The sequence below is a fragment of the Mus caroli genome, unplaced genomic scaffold, assembly GCF_978045245.1.
Source record: "Mus caroli unplaced genomic scaffold, Mus_caroli_1 scaffold_4, whole genome shotgun sequence".
Taxonomy (NCBI): Eukaryota; Metazoa; Chordata; class Mammalia; order Rodentia; family Muridae; genus Mus; species Mus caroli.
Window position 1 is genome coordinate 119,738,912 of NW_028227259.1, and position 20,709 is coordinate 119,759,620.

The window sequence follows — 20,709 nt, forward strand, 5'->3', positions numbered from 1 at the left end:
CCTTGGGTTAAAAAGGTGGTTTCTGCCAAGCATGCAAACTCCAGTGTAATCCTGGAAACCCCGTGATGAAAGGAGAGAGCCCGCTCCCACAGTTTGTTCTCTGCCCTGTACTGTGTGCCGTGGCAGCCCCTCCCCCAGGCAGAGTGAATAAATGTTAAATAAATGAAAAGGAAAAGGCTTTTAACCCTTCGAGGGGAGGAGGTTCTTTCCTGAGATACTTGATAGTTGAGGTCAGAGAGCCGGGACCCCTGGGAAGAGAGGGAAGTCTGGACGCCTGGCTGCCACCGCCCTGAGCTGTGGCTCTGTGTGTCCAGATCAGCTGAAGTCCAACAGCCCCCGCCTGATGGATGAAGCGGTCCTGGCACTGCGCAACCTGGCCCGCCAGTGCAGTGACTCCTCCGCCACCGAGGCCCTGACCAAGCACCTATTTGCGATCCTTGGAGGTGAGCCGGGAGGTGGGCACAGTAGGTGAGCAAGGTTGGAACCTTCTCCTGAGTCTGCTCCAGGAGGAGCTGTGGGTAAGGGCACATCTCTGCACGTGAGAGCAAGAGCGCACACACGACAGAATGGAGGGCAGTGTCCGTGTCTTTAAGAATTGGTGATTTTGTGTGCATGTCAGAAAAGATGGAAAGAGAGACGAGAAGATGGTAATAATGCCTTTGAGTATTGGAACATGGAATGTAATACTTTATTTTAGTCAGAAAGCAAAGGTTCTAAACTGCTGTGTTAGACCCAGCGTCGCACCCGCAAGGCTGCTTCCAGAGTGCACATGTGTGTCATCAAGTGGTGCTGGTGCGAACGAGCACTTTTGTTTATCCCCTTGCAGGCTCAGAAGGAAAGCTAACCATCATAGCCCAGAAGATGAGTGTCCTTTCAGGTAGGGCTTCTTCCCTGGGCTGTGGCCGTGTGCTGTAACAGTGGGGGAGGGTTAACCTGACTCTCAGGCTAGGAAACCCTGGAGGTAAGCTGAAGGAGAGCCTATGATGGAGCCTATGATGGCTGGGGAGGGCATGGCTGCTGGCCAACGTGCCCACAGGGCAGTCGCAGGAAGCCCTGTCCTGTGGCTTTGTGCAGGGGCGGGGCCAACCCGAGAATCTGCCTTTCAGGGATTGGAAGCCTCAGTCATCACGTGGTATCGGGGCCGTCGGGTCAAGTCCTGAATGGCTGTGTGGCTGAGCTGTTCATCCCCTTCCTGCAGCAGGAAGGTACTTCCTTGTGGCAAGGGGAGTGGGCGGTTTACACCCATTCTCTCACTCATCTTACATCCCAATCACAGTTGCACCCCCCCCAGTCCCACCCTCACAGAGCCCTCCCCCACTGCCCCTCCCCTTCTCATCCTGGGGCATCTAGTCCCAGCAGGTGCAGGCACATCCTCTCCCAGCAGGTGAGGCCCAACCCTCTTGACCGTGGTTTTCAGTCAGCCTTCCAAAAGACTCTCTAAAGACGCGCCTCCTTGAGTTAGCAGGGCTGGGGATTGTCTGACATGGTACTGCCTCCTCCCTGGACTCTGGCTTGCCTTGTCACCCTGCTTGTTGTGGTTTGATGTGGTTCTAAGACATCAGACCGACTGGCCTTGTCCCTCACCCTAGTGCACGAAGGTACTTTGGTACACGCTGTCTCCATCCTGGCGCTCTGGTGCAACCGGTTCACTACAGAAGTGCCCAAGAAGCTTACGGACTGGTTCAAGAAAGTCTTCAGCCTTAAAACGTCCACCTCTGCAGTGCGGCACGCCTACCTGCAGTGCATGCTGGCCTCCTTCCGAGGTGAGCTGTCCTGCCTCCTGAGCACACTGCCCTCGGGGCGCTCTCTCTGGGCTCACTTACTCAACAGTTGACAAGTTTCTAGGTACCACAGTAGTGACCTCTTCCCTTGCTGGGCTTTATCCAGAAAGAACCTACAATCAGAACGTGTTTTACTGAGATCACAAATTTAAAATGTCCAGTGCTACGTAAACTTGATTTTGAACCTTGTTTTAAAAAAAAAAAAAAAAAAAAAAAAAGACCACTTCCATCTCTATGTGTGCTAGTTCTCCTCCGCACCGTAGAGGCAGTGGGCAGTGTGGCTCAGGCCCGAAATGCCAGCGCTTGGGAGGTAGAGGCAGGACTTCCAGGTCATCTTGAGCTGCCTGCTGAATTTGAGGGCAGCCTGAAGTATATGAGTCGTTATAAATAGCAAAATGAGTCATGTTTAGCTGTAGTTGTAACTGGTTTGTAAAAGTTTGCTTTTTCATTTGAGACAGGGTTTCTCTCTACATAGCCCTGACTGGTCTGAAACTCACAGAGATCTGCCCATTAGGATAAAGGCCTGTGCTAATTTCCTTAGTGTGTTTATTTCACAGGTCAGCAGCTGGCTTCAGACTGTGGGGTTTGGGTCTAGAGGTTGCCTTGTGTGGGAACAGCAGATTGGAGTTGGCAGTTGAAGTTAGCCGTGGTTCTCTATCAGCCAGCTGGTGACAGCCCTGCCATCCTCTTAGCCTCTCTGTCCTTGTCCAGGGGAGGGGTAGCTGACGATCAGATTAATAGAATTCTTTTGATTTTCATTTATTTATTTATTTTAATTTAAGCTTATAGAACTTAAGCCACAGATTCCTCTCCTGTTCTTTGATATAGTTGGCAAGTTAACTGAAGGGCTTTAGCCAGTTCACACCTGGGTGGGTAATGTCTTCTCAAGTAATAATGTCACCCCCACAGACCAGGATGTCGCTCTCTAAGGTGCTTCTCTCCACAGGTGACACACTGTTGCAGGCCTTGGACTTTCTGCCATTGCTTATGCAGACAGTAGAGAAGGCGGCCTCCCAGGGCACTCAGGTCCCCACAGTCACTGAAGGGGTTGCTGCAGCCCTGCTACTCTCCAAGCTGTCCGTGGCTGACGCCCAGGCTGGTAAGGGGCTGTGGGTGTGCAGGGACCTGGGGGGCGAGACTGTCTTCATAGTCCCTGCTCCTTCAGCTTCAGGGCTGACTGCTGTCTGCAGGAATGAGCTCAGGAGTGCAGCCATGGGAACTCCCCCAGCGGCCCCACCCCACCCCTGCCCTCCCACAACCACTGTCCCTGGCTGTGACTCCAGTGCTCCGGGCTGTGGGCTTGTTTGCAGCATTGCTAGGCTGAGGGTTAGGATCTTAGGTCTTGTTTCATTGTTGATGGTTTCTGGGTTCCTGTTTATGTGTGTGAGGGTTTTGCCTGCATGAATGGGCATCACAAGCATTCAGTGCCACAGGGGTCAGAAGAGGGTGTCAATTCCCTGTCACTGAAGTTCTAGATGGTTGAGTTGCCATGGAGGTACTGGGAACCCAGGCTCTGCAAGAGTGGCAAGTGCTCTTAACCACTGAGTCATTTTCTAGACTTTGTTTTAAGTACTTACATCTTCATAGAATGTTCTAGTTCATTTCTGTTGCTGAGGTGACACACCCTGACTAAAAGAGATTTGGGAGTCGGGTGTGGTGGCGTACACCTTTAATCCCAGCACTCAGGAGGCAGGGGCAGGCGGATCTCTGAGTTGAGTCCAGCCTGGTCTACAGAGTGAGTTCCAGGACAGCCAGGGTTACACAGAGAAACCCTGTCTCAAAAAAACCAAAAGGAAAAAAAAAAAGAGAGAGACTTGGGGAGAAGGGAGTTCATTTCAGCGACAGTTCCAGCTGCAGCTGGTCACCGTGGGGACGTTAAGGCAGGACTTGAAGCAGCTGGTTACTTCACACCTGCATTCAAGGGCAGAGAAGGTGTGCGGACACTTGCTTGTCCTTAGCTGGATGTCTTTTGTCATACAGGGTCAGGTCCCCTACATGGGGAGTGGCGCAGCTCAGAGCGGGCTGGGTCTTGTCCTGTCAGTTCATTTAATTAGAAATTTCCATAGACAGGCTGCATACAGGCCACCCTAGTCTAGACACTCCCTCATTGACTCTCCTGCTGACTCTACACTGTGTCAGTTAATGATGAAAGGTAGCCATTGCAGAGGGTGTTAAGATTCGTAAAGGCCAGGTGGAAGGACGGCTCAGTGGTTAAGAACATTTACTGCTCTTACACTCACATGGTGGCTCCCAACTGCCTGTAACTCCAGCTCCAGGGGACCCTGAGCCTTCTGACCCCGCTGGCACTGTATTTACATAGTGAACATAGACTCAGATACGTGGAAAAAGTCATTTTTAAAAAAAAAAAGATAAAGTACCAAAAAAGTAAGTTGTAAAGTGATAGCTCTTTTAGCCCTGTCTTTCAGCCCCTCAGCTTCCGTTTGGAAGGAGTGGCAGGTTTGTGTCTGTGTGTGGTCTGTGTATGATGAAACGTGCTGTGTGTACCATGTCACCTTGCAACCACGTTCGCAAATGAAAGCTCTACTCAGAGCTTCAAGGTCTTTTTTGGCCCTAGGATCTTACCCGTCTCTGAGTCCTGTGTGTCAGTAGGTTTTATCATCATGGCACTCTTTGAGAAATTCAACTTAAGGAGGAAAGAGTTGTTGTGGCCCGTGGTCTTAGAGGTGCCCGTGTATCTGCTGACCTGACTCACTTCCACCAGGCCCTCCTCCTGATTGTGCCACCTGCCAATGGTGTCATAAGCCGGGGACCAAATGTTTAGTATAGGAGCCTTGCTCCTTGTGTGTGCCCTTACCTGGCCATGCTTCTGCGATGAGAAGTAGGACCCCCTTCTCTGCGTGCTGTTGCGTACCCATTGCATATGCCAAGGCCCTTGGCTGCCTTGGGTGGAGATAATGTGAACCGAGCTCAGCTCATTCCAGGGTGCATCAGGGTACGGTACATGGCCTCTGGTGGGGTATGGACATGTAGTAATTTAAAGGAGGGTTTGCTTTTTGTCTGAGGAGTGAGTGAATGAACATTGAGAAAGGTTTCACGAAGTATTCAGATAGATCCTGAGCGCCTGGGAGGCTGAGACTCTGATGAAGGACTGGCCCCAGTTAGGGAGGGAAAGGGGGAGAGAGCGGCACTGTGTGATTCCAGAGGAGAGGCTGCAGGCAGAAGACAACCCTACAGTTTTCCAGATTGCAAGTGAGACCGGAGGACTGACGCTGGGTTTCAGAATAGCAGAACAGTGAGCCTTGGAATGGTCCTTCATGGAGGGTCTCTCGGAGCCTGGCTCAAGGCTTCAGCTCTTGGAAGGGCCATGCTGGGGGGATGTGGAACACTGCTGTGGGGTGACCTTTGATCTCTTGCAGAGGCCAAGCTGAGCAACTTTTGGCAGCTGGTTGTGGATGAGAAGAGGCAGGTTTTCACATCTGAGAAGTTCCTGCTCCTGGCTTCAGAGGAGGGTGAGTGAGCTCCGGCCCCGACAGGCCTGCAGGCGGGACCTGCTCCTGAGCACCTCCCTGGTCAGCAGCTTGGCTCTTTGTATTTTTGTTTTGTTGTTTTTGTTTTTGTTTTTGAGACAGGATTTCACTGTGTAGCCCTGGCTGTTCTGTAACTCTCTCTGTAGACCAGGTTAGCTTCAAACTCACAGAGATCCACCTGCCTCTGCCACCCAAGTACTGGGATTAAAGGCACATGCCACCATCGCATGGTTACCTTGTCTGTTTTCTAAATGAATTCATTCCTGTGGGCGAGTCAGGCTCAGTAGAAAGGGGGGCTTGGGAGGGCTGTAGAGACAGGGGTGCCGCGTGTGCGGGGAGCTACAGTGTCAGCTGTAATTACAACTGCATGGGTAATTGGTGCTGTCTGGGTGGTGTTAGCCGCGTGCCAGTGGAACTGTGGGAACTCTACTCCCCCACCGGGCGACACGGAAACTACTGGTTTCTACCCTGGCAGAAAAGGAACAATGATCTCCAAATGTATGCGCAAAATTCTAGGTTGCCTCACACGAGTCTGCTGCTAATTAGAGATTTGAAAAGTCTTTTGACTCGCGAATCACAACATCCTATTAATGAGCTACAACTCTTAGTCACTTTGTGGCTTACATTTTTTTATAGTTAGCTTTTGATTAAGAGCGACGTTCCTATAGTTCAGAGACACGGTGGGAGGGAATCCGCACTGAAATCTCACTGGGATTTGCTGCTCTGGGTCCTTGAAGTTACACATGTGTAGCCCTCCGTCCACACAAGCTGTGTGTCACCATCGTGCTTCCCAGGCTGGGAATCAGTCTCTTGTCCCCAGACTACAAGTCCAAGCCACTGATCCGCTCACCCGGCTTGCTTATACTTCTCCCCTCCCCTCCCCTCCCCTCCCCTCCCCTCCCCTCCCCTCCCCTCCCCTCCCCTCCCCTCCCCTCCCCTCCCCTCCCCTCCTCTTCTCTTTTCTTTTCTTTTCTTTTTTTGATTTTTTGAGACTGGGTTTCTCCGTGTAGCTTCAAAGCTCCACCTGCCCCTGCCCCTGTCCCCTGAGTGCTGGGTTAAAGGTGTCATCATCACCACTGCCCAACTGTGTCTCTTTTTTTAAAGTTTATTTTGTGTGTGAGTTTTTGCTTTCATGTATGTCTGCACTTGGTACTCTTGGAGTTGGGGATGGATGTGAGCCACTGTGAGGGTGCTGGGAATCCAGCCTGGGTCTTCCCAAAGAGCGACAGGTCTTCTTAACCACTGAGCAGTCTCCCAGGCAGCCGCTCTTTTTTTCTTCTTCAGAGACAGTTTTTATTGTATAGCCTAGGCTAGCCTTAAATTTCTCATCTCCCTGCTTAAACCTTTCAATTACTAGGGTTATAGGTATGTACTACCTACCACTCATAGGTGGTAACTTTTAATAATTAAAATCAGTGTGTATAGGGCTCGAGAGATGGCTCAGTGGTTAAGAGCACCGACTGCTCTTTCGAAGGTCCTGAGTTCAAATCCCAGCAACCACATGGTGTCTCACAACCATCTGTAACGAGATCTGATGCCCTCTTCTGGTGTGTCTGAAGACAGCTACAGTGTACTATATAATAAATAAATAAATCTTAAAAAAAAATCAATGTGTATATATAATGAATTAAAAATGAACTATAGCTTTATATCTAACATTAATCACTTTTAAATTTTGCTGTCAATTTTTTAGTTCATTTTAAGTTTTGGGTATGTGGAAAGAATACATTTAGTTACTTAATTTTTGTGTGTATGTGTGGTGTGTGGGTGTGTTTGGGTGCATGTGTATGTGCGTATGTGCACACACACGGGTGCACGTGCAAGTTGGAGGACAGCTTTCAGGAGTAGGTTCTCTCCTTCCACCATGTGCGTTCCAGGGACTGTGTTCATGCATGCTACCAGGTTTGGAGGTGAGCTGCCCCAGGTTTGAAGGCGAGTTCCCCAGGTTTGGTGGCAAGCTCCCCCAGGTTTGGTGGCGAGCTCCCCCAGGTTTGGAGGTGAGCTGCCCCAGGTTTGAAAGTGAGTTCCCCAGGTTTGGTGGCGAGCTCCCCCAGGTTTGGTGGCGAGCTCCCCCAGGTTTGGAGGTGAGCTCCCCCAGGTTTGGTGGTGAGCTCTCCCAAGTTTGGTGGCGAGCTCCCCAGGTTTGGAGGCGAGCTCCTTTACCCACGGAGGCCCCTCACCAGCCCAGCTTGCTTGTTTTAAAGGCTTGCCCTGTCTCCCTTACAGCCCTGTGCACTGTGCTGCGTCTGACGGAGAGGCTTTTCCTTGACCACCCTCACAGGCTCACCAACAGCAAAGTCCAGTATGTGAGCCCCTTGAGCCCTGTTCACAATGTCTTGGGCATGTGGCGGGTGTGGCTGTGGATACTCCTACCCCGGCTTCCCAGGAACATCTGTGTGTGTGTGTGTGTGTGTGTTTGCAGGCAGTACTATCGGGTCCTGGTGGCTGTGCTCCTGAGCCGGACCTGGCATGTGCGCAGGCAGGCCCAGCAGACAGTTCGGAAGCTGCTGTCCTCTCTTGGGGGCGTTAAGCTGGCCAATGGCCTCTTGGACGAACTGAAGACTGTCCTCAACTCTCACAAGGTGAGGATCCGGGATCTGCAGTGACTCAGTCAGCCTGTTCCCACCCAAGTCTTAGCTGGGCCTGGCCTGGGCTGTTCTCGCAGGCTGGGCGATCCTGGACTTCCTGCCCGGCACTCAAGCTTTGAGAGCATCTCTGCCCTTTAGAGCCCGTCTTCCCTTTGTTCAACCAAAATATTTCTTTTTTTATTGTTTTAAAACACTTAATAATCTTACTTTACTTTTCAAGACAAGATTTCTCTGTGTAACCCTGGCTGTCCTGAAACACACTCTGTAGACCAGGCTGGCCTCGAACTCCCAGAGACCCACCTGCCTCCTGAGTGCTAGGAGTAAAGACCCTGGCTTACTTAGTGACTCTGAATACACACTTACTCTCACTTTTGATGTTTCTCACAGTATCTTAAAGTACACTAAAGACAGGTAGAGCTTACAGCCTTCTTTTTTTAACACTAGCTATATAGGCCATGAGATGAGCTGTCTGGATTGTCTCAGGCAGCAGCAGCAGCAGCAGCAGGCAGAAGGGAACAGGAGACACTAGAGGCCTGGATCATTTGAGAGCTCTAGGTGCCAGGCGTCCATGATTGTCCCTCAGCCCCATGTACCTGCCCTCCACAACCAGTCCCTTGGGTCTCTAGGTGGGCTGGCTTTCCAGGCACATCTCATAGCCTGTGGACTCCTGGGCAGAAAGCGGGGCATTGGGTTCAGTCCAGCGGGGATTCCCACTAATAGCAGGAGAGGCTCAGGGGCCCTGCACAGGGCTCTGAGCCCTGGGGACACATTTGTTCTCTCTCTACAGGTGCTTCCCTTGGAGGCTCTTGTGACAGACGCTGGGGAGTTAACCGAGATGGGCAAGACCTATGTGCCTCCTCGAGTTCTGCAGGAAGCTCTGTGTGTCATCTCTGGGGTGCCAGGCCTCAAGGGCGACGTCCCCAGCACTGAGCAGCTGGCTCAGGAGATGCTAATCATCTCCCACCACCCGTCATTAGGTCGGTGGCTATGGAGGGAGGTGGGGAGGTGGGGAGGTAGCACCAGGCAGAAGGCTTCAAGAAGCCCCTCTCCTTCAGTGGCAGTACAGTCTGGACTCTGGCCAGCACTTCTTACAAGGATGAAGATTGACCCTGACGCCTTCATCACCAGGCACCTGGATCAGATCATCCCCAGGATCACGACACAGAGTCCCCTGAACCAGGTAATGGGCCAGGGTATAAGACGTGAGGGCTCAAAGAAGCAGGAGGAGGAAAGGTACAGTGTAGCCTGCCCTCCAGGGAGAGACAGATGAGTACTGCTCGGGGCATAGAAGGGAGCTCAGGGCCCCATGGCAGGCGGTGTCTGAGGTGGTGAGTCCCTGGGATGCTGCTGTCAGGTCAGCTGGGGCCCTTAGGACAGGAGAGGTATTGTCTGTCCCCGTTCATGAGACTTGTCTGATCTCCCAGTCACTCTCTCTGCTTTCCAGTGTGTGAGCCACATTTTCAAATTTCTGCTAAGAAAGAGTTTTGGGCTCACACCCTGTCCTCCCAACAGTTCCAGTGGGGAAAGAGTGTATTTTCCAGTAATGTCAGCTGACATGGGGTCTCATTGCCACCTCCCCCCGCCCCCCCTTTACCTGTCCCCAAGACTGTCTTTTTGGTTAGGGCATTCGTGCCTGCCTTTGGAAATGGTGAGGCAGAGCCTCTGGACCGTGGAGTGGAGTGGAGTGTGCAGTCGAAATCAGTGGTCATAGCTGATGACGGGAAAGGCATGTGTAGGAAGCCAGACTCAGACCTCAGTGAGCCCTGGCGGTGGGCACTAGTCCAAAGCACAAGGCAGAAAGGGAGAGCCAATTGCAAGTGTTGTTTGGGTGTGATAGAGCCTATTTCTGATGCTAGTTGTGGTATGGACTGACGGTGTCTATCTGTCTGTCTGTCAGTCTTCCATGAACGCCATGGGCTCCCTTTCCGTCCTGTCTCCTGACCGAGTCCTCCCTCAGCTCATCAGCACCATCACCGCCTCTGTGCAGAATCCTGCCCTGTGCCTTGTGACGCGGGAGGAGTTCTCCATCATGCAGACCCCTGCCGGAGAGCTGTTTGATAAATCCATCATCCAGAGGTGGGGCTCGGCTCTTCGTTTGTCCTCTCTTACTTCTCCTCCCCAGCTCTGCTTTTCACGCCTGTTTGATGGACATAGGGTCGCTGTGAAAAATAAGCCAAGCAGCCCGTCTGTCCCTGGTAGACATACCTGCTTGTGTCCAGGCCTAGTGCTTAGGCCCAAGATATCATGACTCCAACAGCTAGCACTGACCTGGTACATGCACTTAAACGCTACCTGGGAGCTGGGTGTGGTGCTGTATGCCAGCAAGTCCACACTGGAGGCTGAGATAAAGGGATAGGAAGTTGGAGGCCAGCCTGGACCATAGCGAGACCCTGCCTGCAATGCAGAAAGCTGAAGAGATGGGGCTGAGGAAAGGGCTTGCAGGCCAGCCAGCCTAGTGAAAATGTCAATCTTGTTTCAAGAGATACAGTGGGGACACACGCACGCACGCACCACACACACACACACACACACACACACACACACACAGACGAAAACAAAACATTAAAGTTTCGGCGGGACTCGGCTGTCTTGAGGTTGAGGAAGCCAGTGCCTCTCTTTAAGCCTTGCCTTCCCCATGTTTCAGTGCCCAGCAGGACAGCATAAAAAAGGCCAACATGAAGCGAGAGAACAAGGCCTACTCTTTTAAGGAGCAGATCATCGAGATGGAGCTGAAGGAGGTGAGCCCGGAGATGCCTGAGTCTGCTTGGCCCGGTGCCTGATGTGCCGTGTAGGCGGGTCCCCTTGGTCCTTCTGAGGCGTTCCCCTGTGACCCCTGACCTGCCTCTGGCTCTCCGCTCACATTCCTCTGTGGCTTCCTTTGACCCCACTCAAAGGAAACCAGGGTTTTACTGGACATTGCTGCTCCATCCTGCCTGCTCTGGCTTTGTAAAGACAGGCTCATCTCGTCTCTGTCAGCAAGAACAGTGCCTGGGCGCCCCCACATGACTGATAGACTGGTCTGACAGAGCTCGTGCCGCTCAGTCTTTCTCTCCCTCTGTCTGTCTTCCCCAGGCTGAGGCTTCTTGTCTTCCGCACCTTATCCCTCGCCCTTTCCTGACTCCCTGCCTGTCCGTCCATAGTGTGCTCCAACGTCGTTTTATTAACTATTTGTTTATTGTCTAACTTTACCTGCTAGATTGTGGGCTCTGTGTGGGAGAGGCTTCATATATATGTATATATGTGTATCACACACACACACATATATCTCTGTGTCTCTAGCAGCTCAAACTGTTCCTGGCATGATGTAGGCACTCAGTAAATATTTATTGGAAGACTCAGGGCTCTCTCTGTGCCCAAGGCGTTCTGAAAGAGCCTTAGGTGTGTCTGAGAGCAGGTTAAAGTCCTTCATCTGAAGCCATGTGGCCACGGGAGGTCATTGAGGGAGCAGTTGTTTCTCTGACATCTCCGCTCACCTTTTCTAGCAGAGAATCCTCTTTTAAAACTTGCTTCTTTACTGCTCTCTTCACTTTGAAGGCATCTGGTGGCTGTGGCTTTTATAGGGGTTACCGTGGACATGCGGTGGGCTTGGGGGCCCTGGTCCTAGACTTGAGGCTGGCTTACAATTCCGGAAGCCAGGGGACTTTCTTTCCTCTGGGGGGAAGGTAGATCTGCCTGTGGATGTAGAACTGGTTTCTGACCCTGGTCCCTCAGGAAATAAAGAAGAAGAAAGGCATAAAAGAGGAAGTACAGCTGACCAGCAAGCAGAAGGAGATGCTGCAAGCCCAGATGGACAAGGAGGCGCAAATCCGGAGGCGGCTGCAGGAGGTAAGAGGCTGCCCCTCACCGCGCTCCTCATGCCAGTGCGGTTCGGGGAAGATGCTCTGCAGCCCGCCGTGCTCTTTGCTGTCTGGGAGGGTCCCCTAACTAGCCTTTTTCTACTGGCTCTGCTTGCAGCTGGACGGGGAACTAGAGGCGGCGCTTGGACTACTAGATGCCATCATGGCCAGGAACCCGTGTGGCCTGATTCAGTACATCCCTGTCCTGGTTGACGCCTTCCTGCCCTTGCTGAAGTCTCCCCTGGCTGCTCCCAGGGTCAAAGGCCCCTTTCTGTCCTTAGCTGCCTGTGTCATGCCCCCAAGACTCAAGACCCTGGGTTAGTCCTTATTTGCTGGCTGTGGGGTTGTCTCCGTGGTGTTTGCAGTGAGCTGGAGGTGCCTGGGGGTGTTGGGAGAAGACGTGGTGACCTAAGCTTCTGAATATTGTTTCCCCATGGGCGCATCCACGGAGCCCACACTGGATGTGCTTTAGAGCCGTGAGGTGGTGGCTCCAGCCTCCCTTCTCTGAGGAGCAAGGGTCACCTGCTAGTTAGTTAGCACCTCATCTTCCTGAATAGCTTTGTTCTTGTGCTCAGGACCAGATCCAGGGCCTGGTGAGAGCCACCCAAGCCTGCTGGAGCAGGTGTTTTCTATGAGGTCAGGCTCAGTGGCAGTGAGATGGGGCCGGTGTGCCTTGCTTGTCTGTGTGCCCAGAACTCATAAGTAGCATGTGCCAGTGGCTTGCTCTCTGTTGGCTTTGAAGAAACATCAGCCACGCAGGAGAGAAGGGATATAGGGGCCTTACTCTTCTCATGACGGGGTTGCAGTCTGCAAGCTGGTCTGAGAAGAAACGCCAGCTGGAGTTGTGTGACCTGTCGAAGTGTTGGTGTCTGCCTGATGAAGGACAGACCTGTGTAGCGAGAGCTTTTCTGTGGGGTGAAAAGCTGTAGGGTGGCTCGTCAGGTGGTGCCTGACCTCTTCAGTATCAAAACTATCAGCCAGGAAGTGGTGGCAGTGGCACACTTTTAATCCCAACACTTGGGAGATAGAGGCAGGTGGATCTCTACAGAGTGAATTCCGGCACAGAGAAACTTTGTCTCAACAAACAAACAAAAGTGTCAGCTCTGCCAGGCAGACATAGTACTGCAAACCTGTAATCCAGAAATTTGGGAGGTGGAGGGAGGAGGAGCCTGAGTTTTAGGCCAGCCTGGGCTACGTAGTGATACCATATCCCTAAACAAATATCATCCCCCAAAAACCAGAAGGGCAGCTACTGCCTCCTCGTTTTTCTTCGATGCTGTCATAAAGTCGGAGAAGTTAAAACATTTCGGTTCACCTCTGTCCAGGGCACCGTCTTGTGTCGTTGTGGGTCATCTGCTGTCTGTCTTGTCTTCTCTCACAGGCACCTTGGTGAGTCATGTGACCCTGCGCCTGCTGAAGCCAGAGTGTGCTCTAGATAAGTCCTGGTGCCAAGAGGAGCTGTCTGTGGCTGTCAGGAGGGCGGTGTCGCTGTTGCATACACACACCATCCCCAGCAGGGTGGGCAAGGGCGAGCCAGGTAAGGGGCAGTGTGAGCTGATGTACAGAGTGAGGCAGGAGGCAGAGCGTCCCCGAGCTTCCTGCCCCCCTGCCCCCGCTCCCTTGGCTTTCCTCATTTGCTTCTGCTCAGCGTCACATTCTGGAGCTGGGCCAGCCTGTGGGTAGAAGCAGGGCGGATTTAGCAGCAGGCAGGCACACTGTCCCCAACGTGGTGCTTGGTGCTGGGAAGGTTCTGGCCTCGTCCCCACCAGCGCTTGGGCTGCTCGGTGGCCCCAGCTTGTCACTATGCTGCTTGTCTCCCAGATGCTGCCCCGCTGTCTGCACCGGCCTTCTCCTTGGTCTTCCCCATGTTAAAGATGGTGCTCACTGAGATGCCCTACCACAGCGAGGACGAGGAGGAGCAGATGGCCCAGACCCTTCAGATCCTCACTGTCCATGCCCAGCTGAGGGCGTCCCCTGACACCCCACCTGAGCGGGTGGATGAGGTTGGCACAGGCTTAAGGGCGTGGGGAGGCAAGGGTCTCATACTTCCTGACCTCGGGTTCTGGTGTTTTATTGTAGCAGCAGTCCACATAATAAGACAGCATGCTCCGATGTAGAAAGGGGTCGTACTGCTGCGTTCACAGCCTGTGTTCATAGGTCTCTGTCCCTGTGGGTGCTTGGTTTTCCATTGCTTGAGGTGCCATGCCTGTATACACTGTGCTTTATGTAACTCGTTCCGTATTCCTGGCTAGTTCAGTACCCTGTCTTTTCCCTGACCTGAACAGCACTTTGTGTGTTTGCATGTTTCTTGCATATCTAGTACAGGTTGGTTTGCAATGGCTGGGTTACATGGCACACATTGAGCCGGCCTCTTACTAAGTTCTTCCCTTCAAAACTAACCTAGGTTTTGTATGAGTCTCAGTGTAAGTTTCATTGTGTAGCCTGGCTGGCCTCAAACTCACAGAGAACTTCCTACCCCTGCCTTCAAGCTCTGTGTAAAGTGTACGCCATGCACGACATCCATTTGAGATGTGTGTTATTTGGCATTTCTTTCCCTTCCTTGTACAAGGGAATTTCTCTTCTTAGGCTCTTTGGTCTACCAGAAGTTCACTCTGGGAATCAGGCAGCGGCACAGCATGTGATAGACTGCGTTAGCTGTCTTGGGCTGCTTGGTTGTAAATAAACCTAAGGAAGTTTCTACCATGTGCATTGTCATCTCACCTCTCTCGTTCTCTTCCAGAATGGCCCAGAGCTGCTGCCCCGAGTGGCCATGCTGCGTCTGCTGACGTGGGTGATCGGGACGGGCTCCCCTCGCCTACAGGTGATCTGCTTTCCAGTTGGCCTGTGCTGTGTTTTGTGACTCTGACCTCAGGATGAGTAGTCAAGACCTAGTCGCCCTTGGCCTCTTGTTAGCAGGGCTGCCGGTGCCTGGCTTGACTATGGGGTCTTAGCCGCAGAGGTGCCGCAGGGTGGCTTTTTACAGTGCACCTCTACAGATCCCTCTGCATAGCTGACCCAGCACTTTGGTGTTGTCCCCAGGTTCTTGCCTCAGACACACTGACCGCCCTGTGTGCCAGCAGCAGCGGGGAGGACGGCTGTGCCTTCGCAGAGCAGGAGGAGGTGGACGTGCTGCTCGCTGCCCTGCAGTCCCCATGTGCCAGTGTGCGCGAGACTGCGCTCCGGGTGTGTACATGCTGCCGTGTTACTCTGGGCAGGTGTTTGAGCTACATAACGAGCATTGGGCAGAGTGTCCTTTACTCTCAGACAGGGCCAAGAGGCAAAGGGAGGAGGTGATGGGGTGGGTTACGGTCCTGGGCTTGTCGTGATAGAGCACTGTCTGTGGTTTTCTTCACCGGGAAAGACTTCATCTGATTGTCAGTCTAGGTTGTGGCTCTCGGTGCAGCTACAGATTGCTTGTCTTTCTTTTTTCCTTTCTTTCTGTGTATTGATAAAATATTCTGACAAAAGCAATTTAAGGGATTGAGTCTTACCTCATAGTTCACTGTGACAGGGAAGGCATCAGGCACTTGAAGCAGCGGGTCAATTACACATGTCGTCAGGAAAAGAGAGCAGTGGACACATGCATGCCTGTGCTCCAGAGTCCAGGTTCCCCTGCCTAGGGAATGGTGCCACCCGCAGTGAGTGGGGCTTCCCACAGCGACTAATATAATCAAAATGACCCCTCACTGGCTTGCCCAGAGGCCCATGCTCCAGGTGGTTCTAGCTTCTGCCACGCTGACCTAACTGACAGGGTTCGTGTGTTTATTTGGCTTTCTGCCTCTGTTTAGCTTTTCAGGATGGCTTGTAGAATTGGTAAAATATGGGACAAATAATGGCAGTGTGGTTATTGTTTGTATTTTAATTCATTAAGCAAGCACCATTTTCTATCATGTTTAGAGCTAAATTAGTAATTTTTACGTTAAAAAGTTGTTGTTTTTTTTTGTTGTTGTTGTTGTTTTCCCGAGACAGGGTTTCTCTTTATAGCCCTGGCTGTCCTGGAACTCACTCTGTAGACCAGGCTGGCCTCAAACTCAGAAATCCACCTGCCTCTGCCTCCCACGTTAAAAAGTTCTTAAGCTGGGTATGGTGGCTCACAGCTTTAGCCCCAGCACTTGGGATGTAGAGACAGACAGATTTCTTTAAGTTCAGGGCTAGCCATGACAGCCAAAACAGTTATAGCTAGAGTGAGACAAAACAAAACAAAATTTCTACCACTATACACCGTCAATTCTATACACAGAAAGTTGGGGTGTGTGGACATGCTCTGAACCACTGAGCTGTATTCCTAGGTCCCCCAGAAAACTATCGGAGGAGGCTTTGAGCTGAGTCCCAGCACTGTTTAGAGCAGCTCTGTCCGGTTTCTGCAGCTTCCCACCTGTGCTGTCTACTGCAGTAGCCACGAGCATAGTGGTTTCAGTCCGACTGGTGGAACACCTGACTCTCAGTCACGTGCAGCCACTTTCCCTTTAAGTAGCCCTGGGCAGCTAACGATGGTTCTGGGGATGGAGGAAGTGAAGAGACAGGGCGCGTGCTCATAAGATGTCAGTCCTCACAGGCTGCTCCCTCGTTCTTACAGGGGCTGATGGAGCTCCGCCTGGTACTGCCATCGCCCGACACTGACGAGAAGAGCGGCCTGAGCCTGCTGCGGAGACTCTGGGTCATTAAATTCGACAAGGAGGATGAGATACGGAAGCTGGCCGAGAGGTGACAGTCCTGCTTGCTGGGGCTGCAGGGACCTACCTGCTGCAGACCCTTGCTTGCCCAGTTCTAACTTTGGTTTGCTGCAGGCTTTGGTCGACCATGGGCCTTGATCTGCAGTCAGATCTCTGCTCTTTGCTGATTGATGACGTGATCTACCACGAGGCAGCCGTGAGGCAGGCCGGGGCTGAAGCCCTTTCCCAGGCGGTGGCACGGTACCAGCGGCAGGCAGCGGAGGTTATGGGCAGGCTCATGGAGATCTACCAGGAGAAGCTCTATGTGAGTGGCCCGGGGACGGGGAAGTGGATGGGTGGCCTTGTGTCCCACTCGTCTCATGGTCTGTCTGCCCCTGGGCAAGGCAGCGCACTGCTGGACATTTAGCACTTTGTCTGTTGCAGCGGCCACCCCCAGTGCTGGATGCTTTGGGACGAGTGATTTCAGAATCCCCTCCCGACCAGTGGGAAGCCAGGTAAAGCCCTGCTTGGTCTTGTTGCCAGGCTTCCCGAGCTGCTCCAGCTGGGTGGGGTGGGGCTGAAAGGAAGCCACATGGCCTGAAGTTGACAGCAGGAGGAAAGTCAAAGAGGCCTGTGCTCAGTGCTGGCTCCGCATGCACCATTCTGCACCCTTGAGCATTTGTCCTCTGTTTCTCCAGGCTTGTTTCCTGAGCTGTGTGAGTGGCACACATGTAGAATCTGTCAGGAAGAGCACTGGCCCCAGCCTGTTAACAGTTGAAATGTGCTCAGCAGATGTTAGTAGTAGCAGCTGAAGGGCTGCTTCCCATGAAGTAGCTGGAGGGCTAGGTAGGCGAGTAGGAGCAAGGATGGCCTCAGAGGAAGACACTTGTCACCTGGCGTGGGCTTTCACCAAATAGTAGAACTAGCTTCCTGAATGGCAGACTCACTGTCATAGGGTTACTGCTGCTGTAATGAGACACCCTGGCTAAAGCAAGCTGGGGAGGAAAGGGTTTATTCAGCTTACACTTCCACATCACTGTTCATCACTGGATCACTGAACAAAGTCAGGACAGGAACTCAAGCAGGGCAGGAACCTGGAGGCAGGAGCTGATGCAGAGGCCATGGAGGGATGCAACTTACTGGCTTGCTCAGCCTGCTTTCTTATAGAACCCAGGACTGCCAGCCCAGGGATGGCTCCACTCACCATGAGCTAGGGCTATACCTATTAATCAATGCTCTACAGTTTTGCTTACAACCCAAACTTATAAAGACATTTTCTCAATTGAGGGTCCCTCCTCTCCAGTGACACTAGCCATGTCCGGTTGACATAAACTAGCCAGCACATGCGCATTCCCACGTCTGCATGGCTTGGTGTGCTAGTGCCTGTGCTGTGTGGACTCATCTTCCTACGTCTTTGCCAGTCCAGTCTGACAGCCGGGAACAGGATGCAGACTTTCTCCTCGAAGGGGTCTCTTGTCTCTGTGGCTGAGGAGAATAAAACCCACTCTGCTCTGTCCCCAGCCAATGGCTGTCGCATCTGTCATCTTGAACATCTTTCTTCTAGCCTGTCTGAGACAGAGGGGTGCTCATTGTCTTTCATAATCAGGGAAACGGAGGCACAGGGTCTGTGTTTCACAGGTGGCTTGTTCACAACACTCGGGCGGTTGCTTCATGGTGGCTTGCATGCTGTCCCTGCCCCAAAGCTGTGTTTGCAATTGTCCTCCTTCCACATGGGGCGCCCCTGACTGTGACCCTGGTCAACCCACAGGCTCCTGTTTGCTTCCTAGGTGTGGCCTGGCCTTGGCCTTGAACAAGCTCTCACAGTACTTGGATAGCTCTCAGGTGAAGCCACTCTTCCAGTTCTTTGTCCCAGATGCCCTGAATGACCGGAACCCAGATGTGCGGAAGTGCATGCTAGATGCGGCGCTCGCGACACTCAATGCCCATGGGAAGGTGAGCAGATGACAGAGGAGCAGTGTGTGACAGGGTGCCAGCACCTGCTGGGATTCATTTGTTGCAGAGAGACCATGAGAGGATATAGGTCCCAGGGCTTTGCTGTAGGCCTGCTGGGAAGCCGGGTAAGCGGGCAGTGTTGCCAGCCCCAGCAGCCAGCCTGTGGCTTGGAGCAGCCTGTCCAGGCTGACCTGTGCTTGGGGCTGCCCTTCACAGGAGAATGTCAACTCACTGCTGCCAGTGTTTGAGGAGTTCTTGAAGGATGCACCCAATGATGCCAGCTACGACGCTGTGCGGCAGAGCGTGGTGGTCCTCATGGGGTCTCTGGCCAAACACCTGGACAAGAGTGACCCCAAAGTAAAACCCATTGTTGCCAAACTCATCGCCGCCCTCTCCACACCCTCTCAGCAGGTACCTTTCACTGGGGGTCCCCGGGTCATTGCGGGTGGGAGGCCATCCTGGGTAGGCTGTAGCGTGCTAGCTGAGTAGGCTGACAGAAAGCAGCCATCTTCCCTCCAGGGAGAATCCAGGCACTTCCTTCCTACTCATTAACTAGAGGTTTGTTTTCTGGAATATATATGTGTGTGAGCATACATGCATGCATGAGTGTGTACAGATGTGCATGTGTGAAGATATGTATATGCATGCTTGAGTTTGTTTAAATTAAATCTTGCACTGAAGACACAAATATTTAAATAAATAAATAAACAAACAAACAAAAAGAAAACTCCATACAGAAGCCAACATGGCGGTGCCTTCCTTTAATCTTGCAGAGGAGGTGCATCTGTAGACCAGATAGGGCTACGAAGTGAGACCGTAACTCAAACCAGCCACACGCCAGAGAGGATCCCTTTGTGGGTTCCCTCTTGGCCTCTCTGTGTGCTGGCTACACATTACAGGTACCTGTAGGGTCTCTCTGATCCATGCTCCCAAGGACTTTTCTTTTCCTCTTGTCTGGAAACCATGCATTTATATCTAATTCCTTGATTGACATACTGGATCTCTCACACCCCGAGTGTCCTCATGAAAGTCACAGTTGGAAACAGTTTCAGGATTGATCAGAGTCTGACCACCAAAGGGCCTGCTTAGGCAGCTGCCGCGTGGCGCTCTGTGGCTGGGCTCTGGCTGGAGCGTAGGATTCAGCGCATCTCTCTCTCCTGACCTGGATCTGGCTTTCTTACACCCAGCACTATCCCCTGGTGACGCTGGTAGGTGTGGGAACTAGGAGGTGTGGTTGTTTAATCCAGGCACAGCGTCATAGCACGCTGCCAGGTGGACCCCGTTCCCCGCTGCCTGGGCCTCAGGTCTTTGTTCAGACCACGGCTACTTCAACTTCTAAAGTTTACAACCCTTCTTGTCACAGACATTTTACTCAGTGCTGGGCATTTATGTTTATAAAATAGATATGCAAATCAAATGTCTGCAGTAATAAACCGTAACAGTTAAAATCAGTTCTTTGGTATATATGAAATGTTTATCATTTATTAGAGCTTAAAACAGATTTGCATACTAATGAGATAGATGGCTGTGCTTATTTACTTTTTTATTTATTGATTGTTTTTAATTAGGTATTTTCTTCATTTACATTTCCAATGCTATCCCAAAGGTCCCCCAGACCCTCCCTCCGCCCTGCTCCCCTACCCACCCACTCCCGTTTCTTGGCCCTGGCATTCCCCTGTACTGGGGCATATAAAGTTTACAAGACCAAGGGGCCTCTCTTCCGAGTGATGGCCGACTAGGCCATCTTCTGCTACATATGCAGCTAGAGACACGAGCTCTGGGGGCTTATTTACTTTTAAATAAATAAATTTTGCCTAAATAGTTGGCACTACTTTGGATGTAGAGTTTCGGTGTGAGCTGATTCCTGACTTTAATCAGTGCTGACAATGCTACTTTGCATAACTACATGGTACAAAGCGGCAGGCTCTCACACATACAGTTTTTAATATTTTTTTCATTAGATGTTTTCTTTTTTTTTTCTTAAAGGATTTATTTATTTATTATATGTAAGTATACTGTAGCTATCTTCAGATGCACCATAAGAGGGCACCCAATCTCATTATAGATGGTTGTGAGCCACCATATGGTTGCTGGGATTTGAACTCAGGACCTTCCGGAGAGCAGTCAGTGCTCTTAACCGCTGAGCCATCTCTCCAGCCCCAGATAATTTTCTTTATTTACATTTCAAATGTTATCCTGAAAGTTCCCTATACCCTCCCCCCTGTTTTGTTTTGTTTTGCTTTTTGGTTTTTCAAGACAGGGTTTCTCTGTGTAGCCCTGGCTGTCCTGGAACTCACTTTGTAGACCAGGCTGTCCTCGAACTCAGAAATTTGCCTGCCTCTGCCTCCCGAGTGCTGGGATTAAAGGTGTGTGCCACAACTTGTTACTAACTGACTGACTAACAGATTTTA

At 51.8% G+C, this 20,709-nt stretch overlaps 1 protein-coding gene across 1 annotated transcript in view; it reads left to right on the forward strand.

Moving 5' to 3' along the window:
• The window catches only part of Gcn1 (GCN1 activator of EIF2AK4), a 58,504-nt gene that overhangs the window by 15,451 nt on the left and 22,344 nt on the right, over positions 1-20,709 (forward strand). The window contains exons 11-33 of the mRNA XM_021163616.2: positions 315-443; positions 827-877; positions 1,107-1,205; positions 1,590-1,763; positions 2,728-2,880; positions 5,159-5,251; positions 7,496-7,571; positions 7,692-7,851; positions 8,645-8,834; positions 8,913-9,037; positions 9,755-9,933; positions 10,502-10,595; positions 11,569-11,682; positions 11,812-12,010; positions 13,075-13,230; positions 13,515-13,696; positions 14,434-14,514; positions 14,733-14,876; positions 16,270-16,397; positions 16,481-16,670; positions 16,790-16,860; positions 18,133-18,298; positions 18,515-18,709. Coding sequence (XP_021019275.1) covers positions 315-443; positions 827-877; positions 1,107-1,205; positions 1,590-1,763; positions 2,728-2,880; positions 5,159-5,251; positions 7,496-7,571; positions 7,692-7,851; positions 8,645-8,834; positions 8,913-9,037; positions 9,755-9,933; positions 10,502-10,595; positions 11,569-11,682; positions 11,812-12,010; positions 13,075-13,230; positions 13,515-13,696; positions 14,434-14,514; positions 14,733-14,876; positions 16,270-16,397; positions 16,481-16,670; positions 16,790-16,860; positions 18,133-18,298; positions 18,515-18,709 — 3,149 coding nt within the window. The remainder of the gene's footprint in view (positions 1-314; positions 444-826; positions 878-1,106; positions 1,206-1,589; positions 1,764-2,727; positions 2,881-5,158; positions 5,252-7,495; positions 7,572-7,691; positions 7,852-8,644; positions 8,835-8,912; positions 9,038-9,754; positions 9,934-10,501; positions 10,596-11,568; positions 11,683-11,811; positions 12,011-13,074; positions 13,231-13,514; positions 13,697-14,433; positions 14,515-14,732; positions 14,877-16,269; positions 16,398-16,480; positions 16,671-16,789; positions 16,861-18,132; positions 18,299-18,514; positions 18,710-20,709) is intronic.